This window comes from Rhinolophus sinicus, linkage group LG01 (genome assembly GCF_036562045.2).
Source record: "Rhinolophus sinicus isolate RSC01 linkage group LG01, ASM3656204v1, whole genome shotgun sequence".
Taxonomy (NCBI): domain Eukaryota; kingdom Metazoa; phylum Chordata; class Mammalia; order Chiroptera; family Rhinolophidae; genus Rhinolophus; species Rhinolophus sinicus.
In genome coordinates, this window is record NC_133751.1 from 23,609,681 (window position 1) to 23,629,441 (window position 19,761).

The 19,761-nt window shown below is 34.7% G+C and overlaps 1 protein-coding gene across 28 annotated transcripts in view; it reads left to right on the forward strand.

The window, feature by feature from the left end:
* The window catches only part of MBNL1 (muscleblind like splicing regulator 1), a 194,751-nt gene that overhangs the window by 162,393 nt on the left and 12,597 nt on the right, over nucleotides 1-19,761 (forward strand). For 20 of the 28 annotated variants that reach the window (XR_012494390.1, XR_012494394.1, XM_019731998.2 and 17 more), the window contains 4 exons: nucleotides 1,593-1,793; nucleotides 11,822-12,079; nucleotides 13,254-13,307; nucleotides 14,215-14,368. Coding sequence is in view for 26 of the 28 variants with exons in the window: in XM_019731998.2 (XP_019587557.1) it covers nucleotides 1,593-1,793; nucleotides 11,822-12,079; nucleotides 13,254-13,307; nucleotides 14,215-14,368 (667 nt within the window). In the remaining 2 variants the exon portion in view is untranslated. The remainder of the gene's footprint in view (nucleotides 1-1,592; nucleotides 1,794-11,821; nucleotides 12,080-13,253; nucleotides 13,308-14,214; nucleotides 14,369-19,761) is intronic. The other 8 variants (XM_074326733.1, XM_074326715.1, XM_074326719.1 and 5 more) reach the window with 2 other exon arrangements.

Here is a 19,761-nt window from a genome sequence, read left to right on the forward strand (position 1 = left end):
CCTAAGAAAAAGGTAGTACTTGAATTCCATTTTCCTCTTACAAATACAGGATAAGTCAGGGCCAAACTAGATAAAAGAAATATCTTGTAGGTTTTTTTTAAACATACTTCTTTTGAGCTATAAGAATTACTTTTGTAATATACATCTTAATTGCATAAAACTTTACTCCAAAGTTCTTGTGAATACTATATATTCTTGGGATCATTTAACTTCTCAGTCCTCTCAGAGGGAAGAATTAGCTACATTCTAATGTCCCTTCTCTTAGGTTGGTGCAAAAATAATTGTGGTTTAAAAGGTTAAAAAAAAAAATTGCAAAAACCGCAATTACTTGTGCACCAACCAATATTCTAAAACAGATTTCTGTGATTCTATTCCTTACCACTGGGTAAAGAAAATAAATTGTTAAAATTACCTTAAAGAATGGGATCCATTTTGTCCATTAGTAGTTGTTTTGTGTGTGTGTGTGTGTGTGTGTGTGTGTGTGTGTGAATTAAAGTTTATTGGGGTGTTGTCCAGTTTTGTGTCTGTGTTTTAGAGACAAATATTCTTACACAAAGCATTAAACTTCAAGAATTGAAACTCCGTTGAATTAGGAAGTTTAAAATATATCACCGATGTGATGAAAAAGTGTTGTGTTGGGTTATGCTTTTAAAACCAGAAAAGCAAATTGTCAGAGTAGATTTCAGGTAAATTATTTAATTCTATCAACAACAGATCTATTTCCTGGTAAGCAAATTTTCGTATCAACAAATAGAAACCATTTTCGTATATCCATGAAAGCATTTCTGGCAGAAATTCTATCTGGGAGCATTTTCTTCGGTGCTTCCATATGTATCCCCTTAAACAATCACAAACATGTCCTTCGAAGTGTTGTTTCAGACTTCATATTTCAGAATGGTGTCTCCCTAGTAAGGTGCATTTGTTGTTAAATACTTCACGAGGGTGTGATAGGCTGGTGGAACCTTTATAATTGCCCCCAGAAAACCCTGCAACCAGTGAATATTCCAAACACTTTATCTTCTGTGCTCAAAAGGAGTGGTGTCATCATCACCTTTCACATTATCCCAGGAGGTTTATTCACAGTTTGCATTGACTGTGAAACTCAGTTACACATTGAGAGTTCTGCTTTATTTATTCCAGATAATAGGACACTTGCAACCTATTAACAGTTGTAAACGGATTTTTCAAGTACATATGACACAGCAATTATGTAATGTATTTCTTAGACAAGTTTCTAGGATTACATCAAAGATGAAGATTAGGTAGCCACAAAAAGTTTCTGTATTGAAGACTTGATCTAATGTTCATGAAAAAATTGCAAGTATTATAGACCCCAAGCTTCAAACTTCCAGTAGAAAATGTAATGATATGTTACCTATTATATTATAGAAAAACATTGATTTGACAATGCTTTTTAAAAAAACATCCTTATCCTGAATTGAGAATAAATAAACACATAATTAACTGGAGGAAGGGAGGGAGGAGGGAAGGAAGAGTAGATTGTGGATGGATGGAATAATATATATATATATATATATCAACTTTGAATCAAAACCTGCATATTAAATTTTGCTTTTTACTTTATTTTTCAGCCAATGTTTTCAGTTGCTCCAAGCTTAGCCACCAATGCATCAGCAGCCTTTAATCCCTACCTGGGACCTGTTTCCCCAAGCCTGGTTCCAGCAGAAATCTTGCCGACCGCACCCATGTTGGTTACAGGGAACCCCGGGGTCCCTGTACCTGCAGCTGCTGCAGCTGCTGCACAGAAATTAATGCGGACAGACAGACTTGAGGTAGGAATGATTAGCTGGTTTCTTTATGTACTGTATTTAATTTGCAAAATATGCTGTTTCTTTATTTTCTCCATGCCCATAGAAGTTAAAAAATAAAAATAAATAAAAAATTCAAAGCAGAGATTTTGGTTTGGTGTTTGGAGCATTTTACTAGAATATAGGTGTGCTGTTCTTGATGACTGTAACGTTTATAAAAAAACCACAACATCCCTGTGTAGGATACTGGATAAGATCTTGAACTTTGGGATCAGGTTGCCTGTGCCTCAGTTTCCGCATCTGTAAGCTGGAGAGAGAAAAGGCACTTACCTCAGAGTGTTAGAAGCCTGTCTGGCTTCTAACAGACATGCTTAGAATGTTCTTTGCTGTTAAGAATGTTCCTGAATGTTCGTTGCTGTTAAGAGCAACAAATTGCCTCAATCCACTGATATTTGTTCTCATAAAGATGTTGTTTAGTTACTACTATCAATAACACATTTTAAAATGTTTTACTGCAGATTGCCTCATAAGCCTCATCATATTTTGGTTGGAATAGCAAGGCTGCTTTGTTCCTGAAATGTTCTCTTCTAAACGTTTTTTAACTGGAAATTGTGTGATGCTCCAAGTCTTAGAGTCAAGGATGGTCAGATGTATGTGCTTTGCTGTTGCTACACGAAAAGGAAATTAAAGATATAAATCTTATGTTGAAGTTATTGTCCAGAGTTTCAGCATGGCTGTAAATTAATGGATTTGGTAAAGCATAGATGGAGGGGGAAATGGCAACATTACCGTACATTGAAACTCTAAAACCTAGCATTGGAGTCCAACTAAAGAACAAAACGACCTTTTCCTCTTTTCCTTGGTTAGGATGAGGTGATACTTAGTGCTGAGAAGTTTTGCGTGTGTTAATTGCTAAGAAAGTGGCAAGATAAGGCTGCTGTGTGAGCATTATTGACACTAATAATTTATCAACTTAGCAGAAATTTATTTAATAAGCACCAGTTTCCTGTTTATTAAGTTTCATTGCATACATTACAGAGGATCTCAGATTTCAGCAAAGTTATAAATTGCTATCACCTTTTTTATGGTAATAGCAATAGATGATATTTATTGGATATTTACTATCTACCAAACAGAGACTCAACCCTTCACATGCATCACACCTTTAATCCTCAAAACAATCTTACGAGGACGATACTGTCATTAACTCCATTATACAGGGCAATAAATTGAGGGAAGAGACATGACATAATTTACTCAAGGTCGCAAAGGTAGGACATTCCCAAGGGGTATGAACTCAGAAATCCATGTTTAAACATTGCATTATTCTCCCATTCCCATACAGGTGATAGTACAAAGGGAGGCAGCAAATATTGGCTCCTGTATAGTCTTAGAAGTTTTCATTTTGTTGTTTTAGGCTTATTTCTTACCTTCCATTGAACATTTTGGAAAAAGCTACTAATTAAGAGATTACCATAAGTAGAACTCAGGAAAGACATTGAGGCCTAGTTTCATGCCTGTTATGGACCAAGGACTCTGCTGTAACCTTGACTTGTGGGTGGTTTGTCATTGTACAGTTGTACTTGTTCATTAAGAAACTAATGCTGTTTGCAGATAAATGAGGAAATTTAAGAAATTTTGAATATTTAAAAAACAATCAGATGCTCAATATGTGAGTTACACACTCCACCCTCAACCTTTCTGAAGCAAACCCTGGGTTCATAATGCATAATTGTTGATTGATTAATGGGAACCAAATAGGCATTCTGAGATGAATGTCAGTGAATTAATTATTAATAGGACAAGATATTAAAAAAGCTGAGAAAATCTCTATTTAAATCTCTTTAAAGCAATCTTTTTAAAAGGCTGAGCTGTGTGGTCAGAACTCTTCTAAATGAATGCTCCCACAATTTTAGGCCGTCTGGAATTGATTATATTTTTGTATAGTGTTTAATTCAAGTGAAGGCTTTTGTCATTTGGTTCTATTTTTCTTTTGTGAGGAACTCCTTTGTGTATTTTGTCTGTTTTATTTGCTGCAGTCACAACAAATGGCTACTGCTGCATTGACTGTTGTTTCCATTTAGCCTGGATTCCACTTGTCTAGATGCCTCATGGTAGGACAGCTTCCTACCTTATTCTTGTTAACTGGATCTGATCCAATGTCACAGTTACAACCGGTTTGGATGTTGCAATGTGAAGCTAAGGGGCATGTTTTCCTGCTCCATACTTGTGTCTTCAGGTTATGTCCTCTCATGCAAATTGCACTGCAGACTGGAGTCTAAAAGACATGGCAATAAGTGCACACGCTTATTTACTAATTGTCCACATGTTTAGTGATTTGGGGTTTAAATGTGCACTCTATTTTTTCCTTATGGAACGCTGAAGTACATTTTTGAAATTTGAGTTCCTTTGGAAGTGAAAAAAAATTTAAATCAGTTAAAATATTAGCCAATTCTCATTGCCACTTCTTTCTGTCTTTTTGCTACAAATTGTTAGACAATAAAGAAATTAAAAATACCATAGATTATCAACCTTGTAGTTCTTACATAATTGCTTAGAAGAACTGACATGTATTTATAACACCCAATGTGATACTACAAAAAATGTTAAATTGGAAAATGGAAATCCACAGATTAGTGCTACTGAGATTGCTAATTAGGTGAGTAAGCTTGGATCAAGTTTCGCATGTTATCTGAAGTTCATATTCCACAATATAAAGTTAGGGGATTGTACCAGATAATCTCTAAAATCACTTCCAGTTAGAATATTCTAGTGACGTTTAGGTCATTTTCTTGCTTTTAATGCTAGCCACAAGCTACTGAAAAGTTTATTAAATATGTATATATATTATATATGTATAATATATATAATACATATGTGTTATATCTATATGTTTAATATATAGGTAAAACATATTCATATTTTTGTTGGATATTTTTTAAAAGACTTTGTAGCCACATACTCTCTATACTGTAAAATTCAGTTTTCATAGTTTTCTCTAACAAGGAGGAAATATCTTAAATATGGGTCAAAGTGGCCTTTAAAATTCCATTCTGTGACCTCAAGATGCCTTTCTGTAATTTCCAAGTAGCAGTTTATTTTCAGTGGTTATTTCAAGAAATTGTTAAAATCTGTAGGTACTAGAAAGGACTGAGGTTTTTGATCATGTCCCTGCTCCATTATGAAGAGTTGGTAATTAAAGAAACCATTGTTTGACTTACTGTCAAGAAACAGTAATTTTTCATCGTGCAAAAAGGATCCGTGAATGCATTCATTCTCTCATTTATTCAACAATATCCAATGGAGAACTATTCAACATCTTTCAAGTAAAAAGTGTTCGGAGGGATATCTTTGAAATCTCTTAATTGCTATATTTATTGATAACAAGAAAAAGTCCACATCAGAATAGTGCCAATCTCATGAATGATGCCCAGCAATTTGTCCAATGAATAAATGAGGCAATCAATCAATCAGTTAGTCAGTTAATCACAAAAATACATGCTCTTCCTCCGAGTGTAGGGTAATCCAACAGAGGAGCTAAAACATGACAAATTTTTAGCTTTTATTAACATTCTCCTTGGGAACATGTTTTTATTTTGAGCATTCCAACTGCAAAATAGGATATCTTTTTCGCGTCCCTAGTCCTAGAGCAATGGTTTTCAAGCTTTAATGTGATTAGAAGCACTTGGGATGATTATTTAAAATGTAGGGCCTCGTCTGCGAAAACTGATTCACAAGGTCTTCAGTGGCACTCAGGAGTCTCTGTCACAGGTCTGCCAGGCAATTCTAAATGCCAAGCCTATAACACACGTTCTCCAGAGGATGCCAGCATCTCCACTGTAAGTCTCAGCTTTTCATCAGTTACCTCGTGTACAGTTATTTGTGTACTGCCTCCCCCTGTTCACTTATCCTATATTTTAAGTTGCTGAGAACACAATGAATAACATAATCAAATGCTTAGGTAAATGATGATTATGAACGATAATTTATACCACATAACAGCATTAATCAAACAAAAGACAAACCAATGGCCACCTATTTCAGATGCTGATGAAAGTAAAAGATTGCCATTTGGTTAACAGAATCATTTGTATATCAACAGTCTATATGAGAAAAACATACAGAGTAATTCCAGGAAAGGTGGGCAAACCACTTGACTTCTGATATCATCAGTTAGAGATTGTTTTAAAATAAATTATTCTTGTGCTGAAAAGTTTTATTCCGCTGAGGCAATCATGACACAGGTTTCTAATTCAGGCCACTGGATACTGGATGCTTATACTACATATTGCAACAGAAGATTCTAGTGACTATCATGATTTTTATATGATTAGAAGTATGACACCTATTGACTAAACAAGAAAGAACATATAAAACTATTTGAGGATTAAAGGAACAGTGTAAGGCATGCCTAGGTTGGGATTTTTATAGGAGTTTAATGGATTTGGCACAATCAATTGAATATAAAAGACATTAAAGATTAGAAAAGCAGATGCTTTTAATAACATAAGAAAGGCTTATTGATAGGATTATTTTAATTTTGTATATATGCAGGGGACGTCTGAGTACTACTTGTATGCTACTTTAATTTCCTCTGGAAAATTACCAAGGAGTTTTGTATGCACAAGTTTATATAGCTTAAAAATATTTTTTAAAATCTGGAATAAGGCTTTAAAATGGTTCTTTAAAATGTAACCACATCCCCATTTAAAACATCTAATGTACTATGTCTGTATCACTTCTTACTCTTGTGATTAGATTGAGTTTTGTTTTGGAAATAGATGACAGAATTGCAAATTGTTTAAAATAAGGTAATTACTGATCTTGGTTTGGTCACTCATTTTTGCTGTTCTTCCACTTATTTCTTCACACAAATTAAACCTAAAATTCCCCTATCTTTGCCATTATTGAGACAGAGTAATGATAGTAACCATAGATTTGAGCATTTTAGCATATGGATGAAATTATTTCATAGTTGTTTATATCTTCCTGTCCTGTTGGTTTGCACATTTGTTCATAGGCATGAATAAATGAAAACCTAGCAGTAGATCTAATGGGAAATTTTCTTTAGTTGGTCATTCCTATATATTCAGAATTGTTTTTTTTTTTTTTAAATCACAGGAGGTCAAGGGACAAATTCTTAGCTGTATCATCTATAGAAATATGCTTGTGTTCTCTGACCTGATGGTAATGATGACTTCTGCCTTTTAGAGTTCAAAGAAAAATTCCATTTGATCTTAACAGAAATCCTCTGAGATAGCTTAAAGAGGTGTCTTTTTCTTCTTTTCTTCAAAGAAGAAAAAGAAGGTGCAATTATTAGATAACAGACTGAAACTAGATATCACATCCTGAGATATTTATCTGGGAAATTTAATTGTACAATCAATTAACTAAGATCATTTCCCCAAATCACCAAAATTTTAAAATGTGGATATTTAAATCCTTTGAATTGAAAGTACAGATAATTTCTTCCTTTTAAATTACATATACCCATGTATAGCCATGACCAGGAATGCTGTGGATACTTTGATAGAATCATCTATTATCCAGTATTCCTTTTTTAAAGTGTTATGTTAGCTCAGGCATAATTCAAACTAAAGTCTACAATACTTATTGTTGAACAGCAAGTATGTATATGTCTTTGAATATGCTCCTTATTATTGGTAATTAGGTTTAAATTGACTTCCCAAAATATTTAAATGGACTGACCCCTGTTATAACTAGCTTTCTGTTCCTGCTTTTGGATGGTATTCTTTAAAGATAACAGAGTTAGATGTGGTGAGCACAAAGCATATTAAAGGAATCTTTCTTTAAAGAACATGAAAATGACTGACCAGTCTTGAATAAGTTCAAACATTGACATTAATTTCCTTAGAATTTCAGTGCCTTAACTTGCAGAACACTGCTACTTATAAAACCTATTATTATTTTGACCAGTTTGAAATAAGGGGGTGCCAAAAAAATGTATATACATGACTTGTATTCATCTTTTGTTATCGGTATATATTGAGTGTTACAAGTTTAGCACAGTTTTTTCTTTTCTTAAAATACGTATACATTTTTTGGCACCCTCTGTATGTTTGTCATGTTTATAAAAAATTAGAGATCCAATAACACAACTCTAGTTTAAGCAAATGTGTATGGTATGTTTTAAGCTATCTGTATGTTTTCTTACTCAGTATTCTTGATTCCATAGCTATTAAGTGTAGGAACTAGAACCCACAATTGCTGAATCTGAACTCTGTCTTCCTTCTGCTGTACCAGTGCTATTTAATTAACAAAAGAAGCTTCATGTAGAATTAATTCACATTTCTTTGGGAAGTTTTTCTGATTACTTTTTTTCTTTTGATTATTTTTTTATTCCATAGATGTTTTTCTGGAAATGGAGTACTTAAGTGTTTTCAGTGCATATCTTCATTGAAATGATGGTTTTTACTGTAAAAGCAACTCCTTACCCATTCTGTATGAAAGCATACAAAACTTACCTAATTTACATAATAAGTCCTGCTTTATAATACTTACAGAGTAAAAGACTCAACACACATTCTTCTTGGTTGAAACATATTGTATGTTAAGGTGAATGGATGGAATTATTTTAATATAGGTTTGAAAACTACCTATCAAACTATAAAAAGTAGTTATGTTTGTTGATCCTCTAATGCCATTTCTTTACATTTATTCTTATAAAATGATCCAAAAATGCCAATAGTTATGAGTATATTCTTTGCAATGTTTTTTGTATTTGGGAATATTGGAAATGATCAATATTATACTCATCTACTTGATGGAATTTGATGCAGCCATCAAAAATGATCACTCTGGACATACTTAGTAAATGAAAAGTACTTATGAATTAAAACAGGTCACCAAATGGAAGCCATACTATAATTACAACGATTTGAAAAATGTGTGCACGCAGGAGACTAGATGAGACTAGGAAAAAGCCATACTGTTATTAGGAGTTTCAAATTTAATTTTACCTTCTGTGTTCCAAATTGTCTGTATAAGAAATCATGCAATTTCTGATCCTGATTTGAGTTATGAGATCAAATTGGTTGAAATTATATCTATCAGTTATCATTTGCTAATATATATCCAGAAGATTCTTTGGGGGGACCAGCATAGTCTATATAAAATTTTCTTGAGTTTATCAGAGAAACCAGGCCAATCCCATATTCACTAGTCATTGGATAGATCTTGAAGCATTAGATCCTGTTTTACTGATGGTGCTTATTAAAGACAAATGTGTTCTAAAAGCTTTGGAAAGTTTTTTCTGTTTCAGTAGGTACCGACAGCCCAGATGCACATTTAATGCTTTTCCAGCCCCTGTGGCCTATAGCTCTCACCAGTGCAAGTTTTCAGAAGAGATTTTCTATTTCGTCTTTATCTTTTCAGAGACAAGGATAATGGGAGATCAGCGATTTCAGTATATTTCTTTTTCATTCCCCATGTCAGGAGAAACCTTGCACTGGTTGGGAGGCAGCAGTCAAAAAATGCATATCATGCAAAAGAAGTTAACAAAATTCTTTGAACCTCAGAAAAGGCTTGCTTCAGAACAAATTCTAAGCTAATTGCCAGTTATCAGCTCTGCTTAAATGTTTTTAGAATACATCTCTGAATACATCCTGGAAGAGAGTAAAGAGTCCAAGATAATAAACCATTACCATAAACCTATACAATAAATGAAGTTATACCAACAGCACACACATGCATAAAGCAAATGGAGAGGGAGGAGAAGGTATCTTAGCATGACTGTTTTTGTGTAATTCTAATTTAAGTTCACATCACTGAAAACAAAAATAATGTCGAAATAGAGAAGAAAGAAGTCAAAATCAGCCCAACACTCAGATTATATTTTGGGAGAGCGATGCTCAAATCTCTGACACCAGCACTGGCATAATGGTTTTTAGAAAATAGCAAATCTTTGATTTCCATAGCTATTAAAGGTCCTACAACTAGATTACCTTTAGATAGATCATCTTTCTCGTCAGTGTGGCAAAGAGTAAGGTAAACTGAAAACTAGAGTGTTAGTTCACCTGCTGCCCGTTTCTCTGTGAGCACTTTCGAAAAACACAAACGACTGACAAGCTATCGGCAGTCGTGTGAGATCACAGTTTCCTGTTGGATGAGGCTGCATTGACCGATTTGCTTAAACAGAAAAGTAGCCTTTTTATTTATTGCAGTATAAACTTACCATCAATTTCATATATATATACATGAAAAGTTTTTATTTTCATGGAAGTGTGTCTGTCTTCCCGTCTATGTTGATGAGCCTAATTTAGTAAGTGTTGGTTAGGGACTGGGGATTTGAGGTTTAGAAAGCGCCCCAATTGGTTCTTATGTTCAGCCAGAGTAAAGGACAATTGTTCTGGATAGCAGCATAATGATTTTTGCTTTTCAAATTACAGCCTCCTGGTTATCCTTGTTTTCTTTTGTTCAAGAAGATGCCTGCAATGGAAAAAATATATAGGGTCGTCTGTAACTTCCTAAGTCATTTTTGTATTCTTAATGTCTCTCAGACTATCTGGCACACAGTAGTTATTCAATAAATTTTTTAAATTAAATAAATTGAATGAGGTGATAAATACAGTTGGCCCATTAGTATGCATGGAGAATACAAAGCTTTATCTAATAAGTTTGAGGTTTCCAAATAGCGCAAGATGTCTTTTATAATATTCTGGTTAAGATATCGCATGATATAAATTATACAGTTCTTTTTAAAGGAAGCACTTTCCTCAATAATGGGATATGACTATAATGAAGAAAGCACCTAGAATTAAATGTGATCATTTTATGCATTTACAAATCCAAGAAAACCATTGCTTTTTAAATAGTAAGAGGGTTCCCGTTTCTCTTTCTTGCTGAACTCCAAAATAAAGTGCTCGGAGTCTGTACTCATTTGCTCAGTTTGTGAAAAGATACGTGAAAAATAAAAACTCTCTTCTTGAAGCCTGAAGTAGAAACGTGAAAATATTAAAAGGATATTCCATGTTTTAGATGGCCCTCTTGTGGTAAAAAGGTCAAACTATCCCAAAATTGAGCAGATGAATGCAAAATAATCCATTTCACCTTTCCCCCATGGCCCCCATGGCAAAATTAACAGATATAAAACAAATAGACTATAACAAAAACTAATCTTTCTATCTGCTTTACGTAGCTACCAAGTAAATGTCTAATGATCAAAAGAAAAAAAAAAGGCTCCTGAAAACATTTTATTAAAAAGCCATCAAATTTTACTTTTTACACCTTCACTTAGAAATAATTTCCAGTTAGCACAAAAGTTGCAAAAATAGAACCAAGAGTTCCTGCCTGTTCTTCACCCAATTTACCTAAATATTAACATCTTAACCTAACCGTAGGGTCACTTACAAAACCAGAAAATTAGCATTGATATACTTCTATCAGCCAATCTACAAAGCTTGATCAAATTTCACCATTTGCCTTATCGGCATCCTTTGTCTGACTCCAGAGTTGTCAGGTCTGTGACAATGCCTCAGTTTGTCTTTCATGAACTTGACACTTTGGAGCAGTACTGATCAGTTCTTGTAACACATTCTTCCATTTGTTTGTTTGATGCTGCCTCATGGTTAAATTCCGGTGATACATTCTCAGCAATAATACAACTAAAGGGATGTTATGCCCTTTTTTCAGAGCATCCTAAAAATAAGTACATGATGTCATTGTGTCTTGGTACTGGTGTTGTTAACTTTGATCACTACATTAAAGGGGTGTTTGCCAGATTTCCTCGCTCTGAAGTTACTGTTTTTCCCTGGGTAATTAATAAATATATCAACACACTTTTCGAGATTCGATATTTTACCAAATTAGTATCAAAAGGCATTTTCTGGCTCATAAACATTTTACTGAAATGGGGTTATAATTTGTATACCCCAAGTAGGAATTTTTAAGATATTTTGTGTTTTGTTTGCAAATCATCTTTTCCCTTTTCATCTGTAGCCGTCTTTCCCCAGTCTTGTACTTTAAGTAAAACGCTTCTGAAAGATTCTACTTGTTTCTGTTGACTGACCCCCATGCACTTAATGACTTTGTAGGTATGTCGAGAGTACCAGCGTGGCAATTGTAACAGAGGAGAAAACGATTGTCGGTTTGCTCATCCTGCTGACAGCACAATGATTGACACCAATGACAACACGGTCACCGTGTGTATGGATTACATCAAAGGGAGATGCTCTCGGGAAAAGTGCAAATACTTTCATCCTCCCGCACATCTGCAAGCCAAGATCAAGGCTGCCCAATACCAGGTCAACCAGGCTGCAGCAGCACAGGCTGCAGCCACCGCAGCTGCCATGGTGAGTAGGCATCAGCTCCTTCCTTGCTAGCCATCCAAAAAGCAAAGTGAACAAGTATCTCTGACTACAAGCTCTTCATTTATTAACTTTTTTTATTTTTTTTATTTTTTATTTTTTGCTGAAGATATGTTTGTTCAGGTATCCCAGACAATACATAATGAAGTTACCATTCACAGAAGTGAGGGTAACTCCTCAAATGGTTCAGATTGCTTCTATCTTTGGCCTAATTCTTAATATTCTGTCCTATTCTAGACGTAGGGTTTCTGAAATTTCTGCTTTGTAAAGAACACCTGTCTCCTTTTCAATTTAACGATATTGCCATTTTCGGTCCTCTTATTTCTGTGTGCCATTTAATCAGCCATTGTTCTCCTCTGGTGTGTTCTTTTGCACATCAAGGCTCTTCTTTACATACATCTTGCTTTTAACAGTAACATAATCTGAAACTATTTAGAGGAACTGCTTCGACAAAATTGTTTTGAGAATTAGCTGCAAGATTTTGAACAGTATGCTATCTACATTGTCTTAAATAATATTGTGGCATAAACGTAATTGTAAAACAAGAGGAGCTTGACATGCCATTATCTAGAAAGAGAAAGATAGCAGTACTCAGGAGCTAGAAATTGGATAGTTTAGAATAGATACTAAACTATAGTCTTAAGGTAAATTTTAATGTGATCTAATAGCTGATTTTAATGAGTCCATTCTTTGTTCTTTGCTTAGCTGTTTTAATATCCTTTTCTTACATAAATATGACTTAATCATTAAAAATATTCATAAAAAATCACTGTGGTATTTCGTAGCACAGTAAAATAATCACGAGAGAGGTCTTTTCTGTGTTTGTTTATGGATACTTGAGCAAAAATACAGAAGGCTGACTCTCTCCTCCTCTCTTCCTTTCACTCTTTTTTTTTTTCTGTTAGAGTATCTTGTTTGTAATTAACTACAAAGAGGAGTTATCCTCCCAATAACAACTCAGTAGTGCCTTTATTGTGCATGCTTAGTCTTGTTATTCGTTGTATATGGCATTCCGATGATTTGTTTTTTTATTTGTTTTTTCTCACCTACCCAAAAATGCACTGCTGCCCCCATGATGCACCTCTGCTTGCTGTTTATGTTAATGCGCTTGAACCCCACTGGCCCATTGCCATCATGTGCTCGCTGCCTGCTAATTAAGACTCAGTCGGCTGTCAAATCACTGAAGCGACCCCTCGAGGCAACCTTTGACCTGGTACTATGACCTTTCACCTTTTAGCTTGGCATGTAGCTTTGTTGTAGATACAAGTTTGTTGTTTTTTGTTTTTGTTTTTGTTTTTTTTTTAATCAATTTAAAAATATATATTCCTTTTTTGGTTATAAAGTTGTAAAGTACAATGCAAAACTGAGTGTGGTTTCCTGACAAAATTAGTGGAAAGACTTATGATATAAGTACCTGGATAAATGTCATACAATGAAAGATTCTGAAAACCCAGCAGCCCACATTCAGTTTAACTACATTGTAGAACCGTCTAATGAAATACTTTGAAGATATTAAAAATGTATTTTTGACTATATTTTTATGTACCTAATTGATTAGCATGGCTTTAGTGATAGAATTATTTACTTTTTTTATATTTATAGTTCAGTGTTTAAGGAAAAAAATTTGCATGCTCTGGGACATTTGCATGTCTAGGTAGATCTAGGGGGAGGAGTAGAGTGGGATTCATTTTTATTTTACCTGTTTCAGTCACTCTGTACAATTAACTATTAACATTGCTTATACTTGTCAATCCTCATGGAGCTCACAGTGCAGCTTTTCTTCTTTTCCCAAACAGTGGCTTTTCAGAGAAAGCCTGAAGCATTATGGGACTTAAAACACTTTAACACATTATAACATGTGCTCTTGTACTAGTGTTTTGTGTTGTTTTTTTTTTCCTTTTTTTTTTTTTTTGACAAAATATAATGCTTCTTTTAAAGCTTTTATCTTGCCTTTGTTTTAAATTTTTTTTCTTTATTAGAGCCCCTCCCCCCCGTGGGTAGTTAAATGCTCTGCTGCTTGCTTGCTCATGCTTCCTAACAATTTTTGCCTTCAACTGATTTTTCTTTTTTCTTTTTCTCTTTTTACTGGTATTTGTTTTTTATACTCATTCACTAAACAGGGAATTCCTCAAGCTGTACTTCCCCCATTACCAAAGAGGCCTGCTCTTGAAAAAACCAACGGTGCCACCGCAGTCTTTAACACTGGTATTTTCCAATACCAACAGGCTCTAGCCAACATGCAGTTACAACAGCATACAGCGTTTCTCCCACCAGGTAAGGGATTTGAGTTTGTTCATAAATGAATCTGACAATTCACATAGAGTCCTACTGGTAGAGCATATGAACCAACCATGCCCCCAATTTGTCGTTAGTTCATAACTAAGGTGGAAGGTAAGGTGATTAACAGTGGAAACTTATCTGAGGTATCTCATGTGGTTTTCCTTAAAAAACTAAGAATTTTAGCTTCAAGAAACATGGATTAGAGATCAGTGGTGTTTTATATATTTATTTTTGTTTGTGTAGTTTGGAATTGAAATATAGTTCTCTTCTTTTTCTTTTCTTTCTTCAACACTTATATGTCTGTCAAGCTACTTTATGACACTTTTGTGCTGTAAGACCCCTTTGCCTTCACGATTCCATAGAGTTCATTTTAATTATATGAAATGACACCTTCAGTTTTGATGTTTATTTTTCAGCCTTTTTGTTTTCAAGGTGGAGAATAAAAACACTGACTCTGTTCTAGAGCTCTTAAAAAGTGCTCTTACCAGTGCCAAAAAGGACATTGCTCAAAATCATTATTGCTCCTAAGCTAATATTGAAACAGCCCTAAATGCCCAGTGAACTTTATATTTATTATTGACTTATACATTTATGGTTTCACTTGATTTCAACTTAGTCATATAAACATACTCTAGAACTATTCACAAGGGTATAAACATTTTAAAACACAAACTAATCAGCCCCTGGATAACCTGGAAATTTATTTCAGTTCACTCTTCATTTACTTCACAAAAATACATATTAAACTCTTTGTAATCTGAAATTCAATTAACCAGAGACCAATCCCATTTTCCTCTTTATCTCTTAACCTTTTCTAAAAGAAATCCCATGGGTTCTGAGATTTATTTAATAAAACAATTTTATTAGTTAAATTAATAAATTTTTGACTAGGTGTGTATGTCAAAGATCCAGACGCATTAGTATATTGACAGTATTAACAGAGCATTAGGTTCATAATGCCAGGAGAGAATGTGATCATTTATTTTTGAATAAATGAAAAAAGAATAAATTATATTCACATTAGTTTTTATTGCTAAGCACAACTTTTTATACAGTGCATCTTTGAAAACCGGTCATTCATGTTTAGAATATGTAGTAGCATTCAATGAGCTATAAAATTCCGCTAATTTAAATAGCCAGTGTCCTAAGGCACATCGGCTATGTGTACCCATGAAATAGTATCTATCAAATTGCAGTTTGTCCATTTTCAAATTAAAATTAAATCGTTTTGATCTGATATTTTTGCATTCTGAGTTTTAAAAAATCATATTTCTGTTATGTTTTATAATAGTAAAACTTCTTTCTCAACATTTGTAGTTTTCCAAAGATTTCCAACATATATAGTTTTCAAGGAATTAATCTTTTTGCTCTTGTATAAATTTCCATGCCCCTAAATTTATGTTGTCTCCAACAAATAATCCATCAGTTTTCCCATAGTCAGGTCACTAGACAAAGTTTCAAGGAATTACAGGTAGCTACTGTCATCTCTTTGATGAAATTAAAATTATTTTGTCAGTTTATTTCATTGAATAAAAGATTACCATTAGAAATGACAGTTTCCCTATTTAAAATCTAAAAATAAAAACAAATCTGACTTCCATATATTTAAAGAAAACTTAAATAATCTGTATTCAAATAATCAAAAGGTTTTTGCATTAGTTTCTCCAACAATATTCAAATGACTAAAGACTTTTCTAAATAAGCATCACCATTTATTGTATGATACATATGACGCTTATTCATGACATCAATCTTGCTCTAGAATGGCTTTTCTTCTGCAGATAGAACAGAGCAAAGAGGATCAAGTCAGAGAAAAAGAATAAACACGTTCATAAGTCAGAATCATGCTTATCCCTCTGTTCTAGAAACTAAGTAGTGTTAACTTAAATAAAATCTGCCATAGTATATTGAAATACGCTGAAAATTTTAAGATATGTTTGCATTTTTATGATGATTATGTATCAGAGATACTCTGTTCTTGATATTTGTAATGAATATGATATGAAATTATTATAATAGTGATATAAAATAACTTTTATTTGTAAACCAGTTTTAAAGGGCTTAAGCTGCCGGTTAACCTTGATTAACCACATAATCAGAAATAGGTACTGCCTCCATCACGCTTTAAATATATTTTTATTTGTAATATGTGCATGAGTGCACAAAAATTGACCCTATGACATGAAAAGGTTAAAATGGACAGCCCATCTCTACTTCTGCTACACCCCTTCGTCAGACAGCCAGAAAGGAAAGAAATCTAAAGCAGAGAATGTAAACTGAAATACCTCTGGGACCAGGCAGGAAACATAAACAAGTGAAGCAAGAAATAAATTGGGAGCTGTGGGGTGTGGGAGGCACTGGGGAGCTCAGGCTAAATCTAAAGAGGACGGTCAGCGTTCAGTCTTAGCCTTTTGCTGCCCCAGAGAAATACCTGCCTGGCAACTTGTGCCTGGTGTGCCCTGCACCCATTTTATGGCTCTATTTACTTCATAGTCTATGTGAACCTGGGGTGATTGTGCAAACACTGATGTCCTGTGTTGCCACATCTTAGGATTTGTTTCCAGATATTCTGGACATTTGGATGTTCATATCTGACATCTCTCAATTTTTAAATTTTATCAATTTTAATTCAACTTTTAAAAATACCCTTGGAGAAATACAGGAAAACTAGCCTACCAGAACTTCATATGTAATCTCATATATAATATTATTACTGGGATAAAAGGAAGTTCATTTTCCAAGTCTAGGATATTCTGGAGACATACAGCAGAATGCTATGATCAGAGCATCCCATCTGACCACCATATCATAATTTGGAAGATATATTCTGAAGTCTTTATTGGAACTGAGAGGAAATGGAACTCATTTATTTTTGGCAGTTTTAGAGCCCTATAGTCTGCTTCAATAATAACTTCAGGGATATGTAGGTCTGTTACATTGAAGTTACAGTGAAGCACAGTTGGCTAAATCCTTAGAGCAGGTGACTATGTATACAGACTAGGTTGCTGGCAAAAGATCAGGATTCAGTGGCAGGCCAGCCAGCTAATTTAAGAAAATCTATGTACCATAGCTTTTAAGAACAAAATTGGAGTTATATAGCATCTCACCTACCCATCTATCCATCATCCATTCATGCATCCGTCCATCCATTTATACATCCATCCTTACGACCACCTACCTATCCTTCTCTCTCTCTCTCTCTCTCTCTCTCTCTCTCTCTCTCTCTCTCTCTCTCTCTCTCTCCTTCACTCCCTCCCTCCCACCTTCTTTCCTCTCTCCCTCCCTCCATTCTTTCCTGTTTTCCATCCACCCACCCACAAACCTATCCATCATCCACCCATCCACCCATCCGTCTTTCCATTCATTCAGTCAACAAACATTTATGCCACATGTTATACCAGTATTTACACTAGAGATTGCAACCTTAAGATGCAAGGGCTAAATCTAGAATCCAGAAATATTTGTCAAAGAATGTATAAATAAGAACATAATGTAAATCTTATAGAAAGTGTACATACTCTCTAGTTCCAAGTCCCAGAACTCCATTTTGCCTAGGCCAAGTTCCACACAGTTTGTTTAAAAGAGCCACCTTTTACTAGTGTTTGCTCTGTGCCATGCTGCACTGGGTGCTTTATATACAAATCTCATTTTTTCTCACAACAACCCCAAAAGTTTGGCATTAGTATTCCCATTTTACTAATAGTAATTTTGGGCCTAGAGAGGTCCAGTGATTTGCCCCAAGTTACACAGCTTATAAGGTTCAGACAAAATATGAACTTGGGTCAGTTGGGCATGGGTCAGTCTCGCAATATCTGTGAGCTCTTTACATGACAACTTAAAAAAGGATTTGGGAAAATGGGACAAATGGAACTAGCCCTTACTGATCACCTAATTCTATGACTGGTGTTTCACACCCTATATCTCAGTTAAAGATAAATACAAATATTAAATTATGTTCACATTGAAGTTTTTTTTTTTTTTAATTTTAGACATATACTTCTGTTTTTTACTTTTATCCTTCAAGACCAAATTGATTATTTGTACAGATTATGCATAATCTAGGGTCTACTTCCGTCATAAGTATGAATTTCACCCCAAAAGTAGGATGTGTAAGAAATTTCACTTTTACACCCACATCAGTTTATATTCCTGATTTATAGTAAGTCCCACTCTAAACTCTAACCTCACTACTGGTTGGACAGAAATATTAAGTATTACTGGGATTCCAGGACCCTATCCTCACATTTCTCCTCCTCAAAGGTCCTGTGCAGTCCGGTAGTCTCAGGCTACTCATTCTTTCACCTTCCGTCTGCACTGGTCACTGCTAGTGTCATCACTGTCCATGCTTACAAGGTTGCTTGAACGCCGGTACTCCAGGGCTTCTATGCCTACCTGGGGTCCAAGCATCCTTGCCTGAGCCTCCCAGCCTCCCACGGAGCCCATTCCCTTGAAAACCTGCTGCCTACCGGGCTGTTGGGAAAGGACAGGCTACCTGCCTAACTATCATGGACCCTGCAGACATCCCTCTTCCTGAGTCTTGAATCTTTTTTTTTTTTAAGATTTAATAACCCTTTTCAGATTCTTTATTTTTTAAGTAGTTTCAGGTGTACTAAACAAGGTAATAGTTAGACATTTACACCTCTCACAAAGTGATAACCCCCTCCCCCAATCTGCTACCCCTCTGACATCATATATAGCTGTTACAATACCATTGACACTATTCCTCATGCTGTACTGTCACAGGATGTGGAGTTCAATCTTGAATTTTCCTCTCTGCTTTCCCTCACCATTTTTGCCTCCCTGCCAGCCTCAGAAGCACACCTCTGTTTCCTTCTCTAAGCATATTGCCCTCAATCAGGGGAGGCTTATGATTTAAAAAGATCTAAAAATAAGTTTGCTTCAAGCAACTTCAGCTTTGGCTTGTGCATGGCAACTCTACCCGATAACAGGAAACAAAAGACCAGGAAACTTTCTTACAGGGGTAGAGGAGAAGGAAATATTCAAGGGTTTAGGGTTGTTTTTACAGAAAGAAAAAATAAAGATTGTTCAGCTTTTCACTTTTATTGTAAGTAACGAGATTAATGCAAGAGGTTTACTTGAAACTTAGCATAGTGAGTATAAATCAGGCTTGGAAGTTGAAATCCAGTCCTACCACAAATTATAATCTCTCTATACATTCGTATTTTTCCATCTGTAAAATGGAGATAATAATGGATTTTATAGGGTTATGTTTGAGTGAGTTTTAAACATAATATGATAGCACATTCTCTCAACACACTTTTCCAAGCAGGTCTAAGAGTTTAGAGTAATGCCTGCAACATAGTAAGCTCTAAGTTCTATTTGATATTTCTTGAATTTAATAATGCAATAAAACAGAATTCAATAGA